We start from the raw sequence: 11,922 nt of genomic DNA, 5'->3' as shown, positions 1-11,922 counted from the left end.
TCATAGGCTTTGGATTATCTTAGTGGTTCATGGAGACAAGCTCTCATTGTTAAGATTCTTGGAATATATGTTGGTAGGCTTCAAATTCTTACCCTGATGTATCATAGAATTGTTGAAACCTCGAAGCAATTATGGGGCATTGATGTTCAACCGTCCAAAAATATAAAGTACATTTCATGAAGCAAGTGATTCGAAGAAATACTTATAATTAGGAATGGTTCTTACAAATAAAAATTTGGAATGCACCAATCACAAAATATCATGTTAATATTTATACACACTAAAATAATGCAAAATCTACATTATTAAGACCTATGCTAAACTATACTTTTCACTTTTATGAATCTAAATAATAATGTGACATCTTATAATTAGTGTATGTTATAAATGTTATTCGGAGGAATTATCCTTTACAAGTCTTTATGATCCGTAGTTTAACCATAAGTTTCTTTTAAAATGTAGTATTATTTAGGAAACTTTTTTTCTCCTCCTTATCTCCTTTGTTTTCTTTTTCATCCACTAAAATCATGTTCCCAACTGGTAATATCTTAATTTTTATTTGTATATGGATATGATCTGTACATTGATCCAAGTGGGGGCGTTGATGATGGGACATGTGAATCTGCATCTGCAACAGTGTTAAGTAACGGATGCATTCCCTTCAAAACCAGTTCTGATGAATCTTAAGATGCCAACATTGAAGTTTCAAAAGTCATATGTAAATTAATTATCTTTCACCTAAAGTAAGACTATAATAAGGGTAAAAATTTCTACAAAAATGAGCAATTTGTTAAGTCTACACTTTCTTTTTTCATGCATGCATTCTTGTAAATGTTGATCAAGAGGAATAGTTTTTTTTTTTTTTTTTGGCCAAGAAGAAAAAAAGGTAGCCTTTTCTTTAAAAAGGGAAAAGATAAATGATGAGCAAGTTTTGAATACTACCAAATTGAATATTGAGGTTTTATAGTTAGATTATTCAACTTTTTGATGTAAATTAATTCAAGGGAGTTATATGTTTTCTGATGTAAATAGGTTGATTATAAATATGACAATTCAATCAGGCAACATCACTATTCCATAAAGATATATGCGAGGCTCACTTTTCTTGCCTAAATATGGAATAAATTAAATAAATAAATGAAAATTGGTTTTCTAGTAATTTTAGGTTCAATGGGGTATGGCCAAACCAACTAGGCCGTATTCTCGTGGGACCCTTGCTGAAAGATCTTTATGAAACGCGCTTAGCTATCCGTTTTTGTTTCGATACCAGTAACGGCATCGTCTTATGATTGTCTTCTGGGCTTTTCCTTGCCAGGAGAATCATTGCGACACTTAAACTTCGCCACCTTTTTAAACGCCTTCACACTCTTCCTACCCTCTAATGTCCTTACTCTTCATATAAGTAAAGCAACTATCTATCCCTTCCCCTAATTGCTAAAGTGGTAGCTAAAACATGTCTCAAGGAAGAGGCTATGAAAACTTCTTGAGGGAAAACCAGTACTTATGGCCTCTCTCGAATTTGGATAACTATGGAAATAATGAAGAAAAATCTAGGAAAAAGTTACCAGATTCAAGCTTGAATAGCCATACTGTGATAGAGGCGGATCTAGCACTCCCTGGTAAGAGGCAGAGAACCGAAACTCGAAAAAATGGGGAAGGAAGTTCTGAAGTGAGTGATCATGGAAAAGATCATGGGGTAGAATCAGATCATGATATGCATATATGGACTGAGAGAGAAAGGAGGAAAAAGATGAGGGACATGTTCTCTACTCTTCATGCTTTGCTTCCACAACTACCTCCTAAGGTAATATACAATCACTTAACTTTCAAAAATGTTTGTGTGATTACTTCTTTCGCACTATTTTGATAGTGATCGATGACCATGATATTTCTTTTTGTATGTTGGGGTTAATCTCTCTCTCTCTCTCTCTCTCTCTCTCTCTCTCACACACACACACACACACACACACACACACAATTAGTTTCTAAAAGATAATTACCTTTGTTGACATAGCTAGATTTTCTAAGCTTTTTAGTACTTTTGCTTCCTTCATGTTCATCAAAGAATTTTTTTTTTTTTATTTTAAAAAAATATAGGATGTGTATGTGTGCGCACCAATTGGTGGGGTATAGGGATGGTTCGTCTAAAATATAGAAACTTTTTGTTAGGTTTAATGGATTTAATTAAGACCTAAAAATCACTTTATAAGAAATCCCCTTGTCTCCTTTTCACCTTTTGTTAATTTGTACATAATTTATTTTTTTCCCCTTTGTTTCCTAATTTGAAAATGATCTACCATGAATGAAACACTATTTCAATGAGAGATCACATTAGAATTTGAAGTCAAACCCCTCACACCATTTAATATACAACTAGAATATGGCCTTTAGGTCAAAGATGAACATTTTTCTAATACTAGTTGAAAATCTTTCCCGTATGCAAAATTTTACAAATATTCCTATTGACATCTCCATCTTTGTCTTTCAATCTAACTTCCAGTGAATTTTGTACAGGCTGACAAGTCCACCATTGTGGATGAAGCAACAAAATACATCAAAACCCTACAACAAACCCTTGAAAAGCTTCAAAAGAAGCAACAAGAAAGGCGTCAAGGAGAAAGAAGCATTGTCAATTGCAGAGAGCCATCTAAGATAGAAATCCGTAAAAAAGTTCTATCTATTAACTCAAGGGAGTCATTTATGGCAGATCATGTATCTTCTGCTAATTTGTCAATCACTGAAAAAAACTCTTCAAATTTGCTTTCGGTCTCTCCATCTCCATCTCCAGTCATGTTTCAAACATGGACTTCATCGAATGTCATCTTGAACATTTGTGGTGGTGATGCACATATCAGTGTGTGCTCCCCAAAGAAGCATGGCCTCTTAACCACCATATGTTTTGTGTTGGAGAAGTATAATATAGAGGTGGTGTCAGCTCATATTTCCTCTGATAATCATAGAAGCATGTACATGATTCAAGCCCATGTAAGTCTACTCCCTCCTTTTAATTTGGACAAATAAGGAAAAGAAATTCTTTTATGTTCATGATTAGCAAATGTTGAAAGATTCTAGATCACTCCCACATTTGGAGAGGTCGATCACAAAGCAATATTCTCTTTGAATGTGGAGATAAGATTGTGCACTTCTATAAAATATTAGGTACACCAGATCTCATATTATTTCTCCATATGTATAAAAAATTACCTAATTTAATTAAATACATATAGATGGAGAAATCAAATTATATCTGGTGTACGCACCCAATGTATCTAATAATTTCTCATATACTTCATTCATCCTTGCCATATAGCCCCAAGAGTAGTAACCAAAATAGTCTAGTCCCCTTTGTGTAGTTCGAGTGGTACTTAGAATTTGTTCTTGTTTGCTATGAATTGCTTCTGTACTATTGTTAGTGAATTATGTAGATCACTTTCTGAGTTAATTATGAGAGTATTGGATTGGGTTCATAGTTCCATGATCTTTGCTTAGGTTTTAATTAATGGTTCAATTATTAATGGAGCAATACTAATTAGCCTAATTGGATCGAATCAATGAGAGTGTGTGCTGCCAAATGAGACCCATTGAGCTGGTGCTTCGCCTATATGACCTGTTGAATCAAGGTTTTGAATTTCCAAGTTCAAGTTTCTAACCAGTTGTATCTAATGTATTAATTGAGCAGGCAAGTGGGGCTTCAGATAAGTTCTTGGAGAAATTTATAGTGGAAGAAATATATAAAAAAGCTGTAGGAGAGATAATGTTGTGGATTTCTTCCTGATGCTACAAATTCATTGCAAAATGTTTCCTGTGGGTGGCAATTGCAAAAGCATGCTCTTCAAATATATGAAGGATCAAGTAAAGCCTTGCAAGATATGCATCTTCGTCCCCCACTTCTTCTAGGGTAGGAAGGTAAGAAATCTATAATGTTAGCCTCTATAATAGTTCAAGGTTTCTTGTTGGTTTCTATAGTTGCTTGATGATTTAGCCAGTTGCTTCTCGCTTTGATTTGGGTTGCTTTGATCTACAACATTTGGACAGCCAAAATGCTATGATGTTTAATAGTTCTTTTGTTGAAGCAAATGAAGTACTACTTAGCATTCGCTTGGATGTAAAGAGCAGATGCCATGGTTTTAAAGGCTTTTGATCTTCTATGTTTCTGTTTGTAATTCTATTTTTGCCTTCATTAGATTTATTTCTTGTTGTTGCATTCCTCTTTGCACTTAGTATAATTCCTTCTCAGCTTTTTTGAAGAAAAAAAAGTTACTTTTTAAAAATTTTAAAGTTCCTAAATAATGATTTTTTTTTCATTTATTGTCACCTTGTAATCAACACTGCCAAGTATCAAATATATTCACTCTTGTCACGTAGTCGCATGTACAATTTTCTAAGAATGAATAGTACTGCAGAAGTCTTTTGAGAAAAAAACAGAGTTTGATACTTTCATTCTAAAGGTATCCTACAACTTTTAAAAAACGTATAGTTTTAAATTGTTGAAAATAAAGTTTAAAAGATAAAAAATGCAATTTCTTGACAAGTACAAAGGTTAGAAACTCTAAACCCTCTAAGTTCATGGTTCTAGGTATAACACTAATGGCAAGTTAATTTCAATTTCTAATTCCAATAGTTTTTACCAAGCCTATCCACATGACGCATGCTCGCCCCTAGTGAAAAAAGCTAGACCTAGTTGAGTAGCCATTTCTAAATTAGTGATTCCAAATGTAGCACAAAGTAAAAACCTTGATCCAAAAGCGTTAAATTATAATTGGTTTATTATGGGTTGGTTTTGATCCAAACATTACTATTAATTGAACTTGTTACAAATTAGTAGTGAGTGATAATGCAATAAAATGAAACTACTCATAAAATTTAGAATTAGTCATAAATTTTGTCAAAACCCGCCTAAATAGTCACATGACTGTAGACACCCTAATTTTTATCAGGTCATTTTAATTATGAAACAGGGGTTTCTGAATCAAATTAATCCAGGTTTTGAAGGTTGGAGTTGCGCATCATTAATTGACCGTTCCTAAGTTCCTAAGTTGATCGGGTTGCTATTGATTTACTTAGCCATGTTCCTAAGTGTCCTCAATCAGTTATTTCATGGAAATTTAAGTGAGGTTAGGAATGTTTAAAAACCCTTTGTGTTGTCAAAATTGATTGGTTAATTAAACCTTTTGGGAAGTTTTAATTCCTATTTGTTTCATACACAAATGAGGGCTCGGGCATGCATAATAAAGTAATACATTTTATTGAAGGGGGCACGTGCCCAAGTTATGGAATACAAGGAGATGCTGAAATATAGAATACATAAAAGTACAATATTGGGGGATATAGGGAATTACCGCAAAAATACATATAAGGAAAATACAGGGAAGTAATTGGGAAATACGGGGAATTACAATGAAAATACAAAGGAAATAAAAATCAAATCCAAATCCCAAAATGTCGTGTGCAAGCATATTTTGAAGCATCCTCGAAGGTCCTGTTCACCTAATAGGAAAGAAATATAAGAAAGTTAGAGCTATTAAATGAAAAGTCAAAGAAAATTAAATATGTGCGCAATAAGATTACCTTGGTTAAAGGTCAGTATGGAAACAAGTTCTCGAGAGATATTGCAAAAATTTGAAATATTCCCTCCTCAGACTCACTGCCCGAATTTCCATTGATTGGAGAATCAGCCCAATCACCACTAAACTTTACTTTGAACCAAACTAGAAACCAAAGCCCATATCTGTTTTAAAACTCCCCAAAGCCCAAACATTTTTAAAACCTAAGTCCATCTGCTTTTGAAAAAGGACCGAGCCCATACCCTATTTAAAAAACCAAGCCCACAAAACCTTTTAAATTAAGCTCATAAATATTTTTTAAAACCAAGCCCACCAACCCTTTTAAAACCAAGCCCAGCAACCCTTTTTGAAACCAAACCCATGAACCATTTTTAAACCCCTTGGCCGATGTTTTTAAGAAGAAACTGAGCCCACCATTTTTAAAATCAGGCTCCTACTATTTTTAAAACAGTCTGAGCCCACTAATATTCTTAAATTTGAGCCCATTTATTTTAAAATAACCCAAGCCCAAACCATGTTTAAACATGAGCCCATTCGTTTTAAAATAACCCAAGCCCAAAACATGTTTAAAACCAACCCACCACGTGCCAGAAATCCCTGAGCCCACTAAGCCCACTCGGAGTGCCTTCGAGCCCACACAAACCCACAGGTTGATTTGCACAAGTCAACCTCATTGCAACTCACCAAGTTAGGGTTCGGACTAGTCGACTCGTTCCTGAACCCTAACCCTTGAATCTAAAACCCTAGAATCACCCAAAACACAACCAACACTCAACTCATATGCAGTGACAAAGCATACACACATTCACACACATCAATAGCAATTTTCAGACAGAGCAATAATAAAGATGAGATACTTAGCTTTGAAACTTTCAGTTAGACCCCTCCTGGGTCTCGTCGCAAGGGTCACCATCCTTTAAACACCTTCGGGTGTTTAGTAGTTCGCCACTGTCAAGGCAAACGAAGCTTACAAGACCAAGGGGTTCTAGATCTGATAGGCTTTTAAAGGGGTTCTAGACATTTGAGGTACATGTTTTCAAATAGATTAGAGAGAAGGAAGAGAGAGTTCGAGGACAAGAAATGGAAAGAAAAAAGAGCTTCAGGGAGACAAAAGATCTGAACTGAAGTTTCATATCGTTCGAGGAAACAAAGAGGGAGAGAGCGTAGTTGACTCCAGGTTTTCGAGAGAGAAAAGAGAGTTTCAGGGAGACGAAGATCTGAACCAAAGTTTTCAGATCGTTTGGGGAAACAAATAAGGAGAAGAGAGAGAAATGAGAGATCTTCTAAGTGAGGAGAGAGAAGTTGATCGAGGAAATAACCCAAAAATGAAAAATTTTAGCTTTCATATGTCTGGTTTCGAGGCAACAAGAGTGTGACACGTGGCGCGCTATCTCCCATACGTGTAGGCCATTATGCTGCTTCCCTTTAACCGTTCGATCTATGTTTTTGGTAATGCAGACGATCGTGCCACGTAAGTGATCCGTGTCGCATGGAACCACCCCACCCGATGGCCTAAACGTGGCCTCCTCGCGTAATCCTGACGTCACTCATTGCAGGCTTTAATGAGAGGATATATATATATATATATACATGCCACGTGTCCTCACCCAGAGATGACATATGGTGCAGACCAATTGACCCGGACCAGTTCTCTGCGAACCGTTTGACCCCCTGAACCGGTTTGAACCGGCCTTGTATTTTCTCTATTTATTTTTCATATTAGATTATTTATTTGAGTTAGAATTTTGGGAAAAACATGGAAAAATTAGAAAAAAAAATCAAAGAAATTTTTTGAAAAATATTTTTGAGGTCAGAAAATTTTTTTTGCACACTTTTCATCCAAAAAAATAAAAAATAGTTCCCAAACTCTTCCAAAAAAATTTTAAAAATATTATTTAATATTTAGAAAAATTCTATAAATTTTTTGAAATAAATTTGGGAGTTATTTTCTTAAAATATTTTTTCAATTTTCATCCTTATGATTCAAAAAAAAAAGGGGCATGGGCTTTTCAAACTTTACGTGTCCTAGTTCTGAGGGATACTCTATTATAAATATGTTATGTAAAAATTGTGAATGTTTGTGTGGTTTATTTGCATGTACATTAGTATTTTGTAAACTTACAAAGGGAGTAAAATAAAAGGCTATTAAATTTAATTTGAGATAATTTTTAATTAATTAGGTACTCTTCGTAAAACAAGTGTGTAAGGAGTGCTAGTACCTTTCTCTCACATAACCGAACTCTTGATCCCGACTTTGGTATACGTAGACTGATTCTACCCTTAATTGAGTAGTAATCATGTGTTCTAACCACACTCCAAAAGGTTAATGGTGACTCTAACCTCAATTTTTTTCAAAAATCATAAAATCTTTTTTATTTGCCCACCCCGGAGCACCCTCGCTCCCGGGACGTCGCAACAATGGCAAGACTCATTTAGCTAGTTCTTAGTTACAAATGAAGCATTAGTGGGCAAATCTAGGTTGGTGAGCCCAATTTCAAGCTGCCAAATGTCAAATGACAATTTTCCATGGCAATGCATTCTTAATTTTCTTGATGGAAAGGAAAGGAAAATAGATAGGAAATTTATTTCCCATCATATTTTCTTTTTATACCAAATATTACTAAAAATAAGATTTTTTTTTTCTAATATAATGAAAATTAAGAAAAATTAAATATTAATGATGCCTAAAATTAATATTTTATTCATTAATATTGGTTGTCCCAAGCAAAATTTTGAAATGTCCCTGCCAAAAGATGGAAGAGCCCCTATTCAAAAATAGGAAAGAGTGGAAAGCCTGATGGGAGGTCTTATTGGATCACAAAATGCATGTGAAATACCACTTGTTCTTGTGACTGAAAAACAAGAGGGGAGATGGGTAGGGGCATCCATAAAGTTCATGGATAACTACCAAGACATGTGATTTCAAACCATATAAATCATGTGAACTACACATGTGTTAATCCCCATCCCTCTCCTTAAAACTTGTGTGTCAATTTTTCTATTTTCAGGGGTTTTTTTTTTTTTTGGTAAAAGAGGGCGGCACCTCCTAACTTTATTAGAAAACCCTTCACTTATGGCGGAGGAAAACCGTGGTTACAGGGTTAGGGGTTAATTTTGAAGTTAATTTTGTGATGCCATTATGCCTAATTATGCTTAATTATTGACAAGCTGTTCAAAGGAGAAAGTTGAACCATCCCTTCACCTACCACCAATTGCTCTCTCTCTCTCTCTCTCTCTCTCTCTCTCTCTCTCTCTCTCACACACACACACACACACACACACACACAATTTGAACATATACCCTATTTTCCAATTGAGTAACCTATGGCTAGCCCTAGGCCAATGTCCCTTTCATTTAAAAGTACTTTCTATTTCATTTTATATGCTAGTCTATGAAAAGTGTGTGTATGCCTATTTCAATATGTGTGTACATATATAATTATAAACAAAAATAAAAGATCAAGTAAAGAATCCTGCAGAAAATTGCAAAGTATGAATGATGAATTTTGAAATGAATTGTCAATTCAAGTAGTTTGGACTTGATATTACTGATAAGGTGAAAGTTGTATTTTAGGTAAACGTCTATCTCAAGGCACACCAGATATCTCAAAAGTAGCAGATGAATTTATAAAATTATTTCATTATTAGAGTAAAAAAATAAAGATAAAGAAATAAAAGAAAATACAACAGGGTTGAAGGCACATTTAGACCGGAGACAGTAAAAAAGTTGTATTTAAGGCAAACACATACCTCAAAGTACACTAGATATCTTGAAAGTGGCAGATCAATTTATAACATTTTCGCATTCTTAGAGTAAATAAATATAAAAAAAATGAAATAAAAGAAAAGTCAATTATAAGATTTCAACTTTCTTATTTGACCAATTGCCACATCAATTTTTACAATCTACAAATTCGAATCCTAAAATTTATTGTGTAAGAAAAATTTTAAAAACGGAACCTTAAAAGTTGATATGACAACACACCGTAAAAGTTTCCCCTAGTCTTCTATAGAAGTGTACTAAAATACCCAACTTTGAGTCCCGAGTCATCATCAATATCCCAATAATTTTTGAACACTCATTATCAAAATTAATAAATAAAACTTTTACACTTAACCTAGATAATTGATTTGAATACTAATAAATAAATCAAACATCTCAATCCCGAATAATCATACCCAAAAAAAATTATTGATTTATTTAGTATTGCCTCTCTAGACATTTTACTTTTTGAATTTTGCTCATTATTTCATAAAAAAATTTACTTTCTTGAAATTTTCGCATCTTACATAATCTTTTCACATTTAAATTAATATCTTTTTTTGGTTATGAAATTGATGTTCTTTTGAATTTTTATTTGATTGGATTTTTATTTTTTCTTAATATTTTTTTTTCTATTTTCCTTTTTTTTTTTTTTCTATTTTTCTTTAGTTTTTAGAGCTTATTTTAATTGTCTCCCGGGATTTAGAATTTGGGTTCCGGGTTGGGCCTAAATTCTTGAGCGTAGGACCGTGGGAACCTAAGGCCCTAAGCTTATGGCACTGGGCCTCGAGCTTAAACGCAAGAGGACTGGGCTGAGAACTGCATAATGGGCCGCGGCCCAAATCTACTTTGTTATTATTTTTGTATTATTTATAACTTTTTATATGTTCTTGTCATAAAAAACACTTTAACTTTGTTTGAAACTTGAAAAAAAATATTATAAAAAAAATAAGTTATTCATTATTTATTTATGTTGACAGTTTTTTATTACCGTCGTCAATTTTTAAATGTTTTTCAAAGAAATAAAAAATAAATTTTATAACTTTTGTTTATGAAAATCTATTAGCACAATACTTTAATATTGAAATGAATTTGTATGGAGTAAGTCATTCATTTTGTGAGCAATTTTAAATTAAAATATAAAAAAATCACGTGAATTTAAAATATAACTTTAAAAAAGCATCCATAAATTTTTTGAAAATTTTTGAAAATTATTTTAAAAATATTTTTGCTTTTCCTCAATTATCATTTACAATAATATTGTTCTTATATTACTACTAAAAAGTAAGTTTTGAAATATAATACTTAAGTAAAATAATTATAGCAATTTTTATTTTAAATATAATATTTTTAATTTATATTTTATATTTTATCATTTAATGAACTTTTTAATTGTTATTTGATTTAAATTTATTCAATTAAGTTTTACAAATATTCACCAACTAAGCTATTGGTTTTTTGCTTTTTAATTTTTGTTTTTGATTTCAAATTTTGTTTCCATAAAGTTTCTTTTTCATATTTGGTAATGAAGGAAAGTGAGAAACAAAACAAAATATATAGCAAACCAGTCAGCTAAGTTTTTATTTTATATATAATTAATATTTAATTGTTCTTGCTTTTATTACATTGAAACTAAATTTTCATTTTAATTGTATTTTATACAAGGAAAGAAAATGTCTTGGCTCTCATTTTGAATGCATGTGATCCAAAAATATCAATTTTTTTTATAAAAAAATTCAATTTGTAACAATAAAATATTATTTTATTATTATGTTGATTCTTTAATGATTTAAAAAATAGACAACTATGAGAATATTTTACGAATTTTAAAGATGAGACTAAAAGGAAATGGAGATGTGTCCCGGGAGTCGAGTTGGCCGAACGTCCAACTAATGCACAGAAGTCGTGTCTGCATCCGGACTTTACCCTGATCAGCGAGACTTGGGGGCGGAGGACGTTGATCCGTAAATTTGGTGCCGCATCAGGATGTCCGAAAGGCTCGTTGATGGCTGGAGTTTCTATATAAATCAAAAAAAAAAAAAAACAACCAGATGTGAAACCTCATTTATAGTATTTATTAGTTAAAGATGAACTCTGATATCATTATTGCGCAATATCAACCTTGCTTCTTTTATCTTTTTTCTTTAGTAGCTACAAATTAATGATTTTTATTAAAATCTAAAACCTTGGTAGTGCTATTTTGAAGGCAATTCAAGATGGGAGGGTGAATTATGTCTAATAAAAAGTTTAAGTGCTAGATTAAGAATTTAAAATAAAACCAAATGAATAGAAACAAATTCACACAAAATGAAGGAAAATAAAGAAAGTAAGAAGAACAGATAAAATGTTATTAGTGATCTTATCTTTCTTTTATATTTTTAGGTTTAAAGGATATAATATAGACCTTGAAGTCAGATAAGTTCGTATTTTTTTTTTTTTTGTCACTTAAAAAGTGTCTAGCACATTTTAAGTGGTGGTGTACATCATCTACAAATTTTGCCTTCTCTTGTTTATTTTATTTTATTTTATTTTTGTTTAATAAAAAATCAAATATCTTTTTAAGTGGTGGTGTACATTTAGATGCATAAATAGTGA

The 11,922-nt window shown here is 32.5% G+C and overlaps 1 protein-coding gene and 1 long non-coding RNA gene across 2 annotated transcripts; one reads left to right on the top strand and one right to left on the bottom strand.

Annotated features, from left to right (window-relative positions):
- Positions 1-1,380: 1,380 nt before the first annotated feature.
- Positions 1,381-4,360, top strand: LOC131155489 (transcription factor bHLH95-like). Its single transcript, XM_058108675.1, has 3 exons — positions 1,381-1,804; positions 2,515-2,985; positions 3,680-4,360. The coding sequence occupies exons 1-3, from the start codon at positions 1,454-1,456 to the stop codon at positions 3,773-3,775; spliced, it is 918 nt and encodes a 305-aa protein (XP_057964658.1). The 5' UTR covers positions 1,381-1,453; the 3' UTR covers positions 3,776-4,360.
- An 862-nt stretch (positions 4,361-5,222) lies between these two features.
- LOC131155229 (uncharacterized) lies at positions 5,223-6,936 on the bottom strand. Its single transcript, XR_009136770.1, has 2 exons — positions 5,569-6,936; positions 5,223-5,487 (listed from the first exon to the last, which is right to left on the bottom strand). It is a non-coding gene; the product is annotated as an uncharacterized LOC131155229 (long non-coding RNA).
- Between the last annotated feature and the right edge of the window lie 4,986 nt (positions 6,937-11,922).

This window comes from Malania oleifera, chromosome 5 (assembly GCF_029873635.1).
Source record: "Malania oleifera isolate guangnan ecotype guangnan chromosome 5, ASM2987363v1, whole genome shotgun sequence".
Classification (NCBI taxonomy): Eukaryota; Viridiplantae; Streptophyta; class Magnoliopsida; order Santalales; family Ximeniaceae; genus Malania; species Malania oleifera.
The sequence above is the reverse complement of the archived record's forward strand: the minus strand, read 5'-3'. Positions and strand labels throughout refer to the sequence as shown.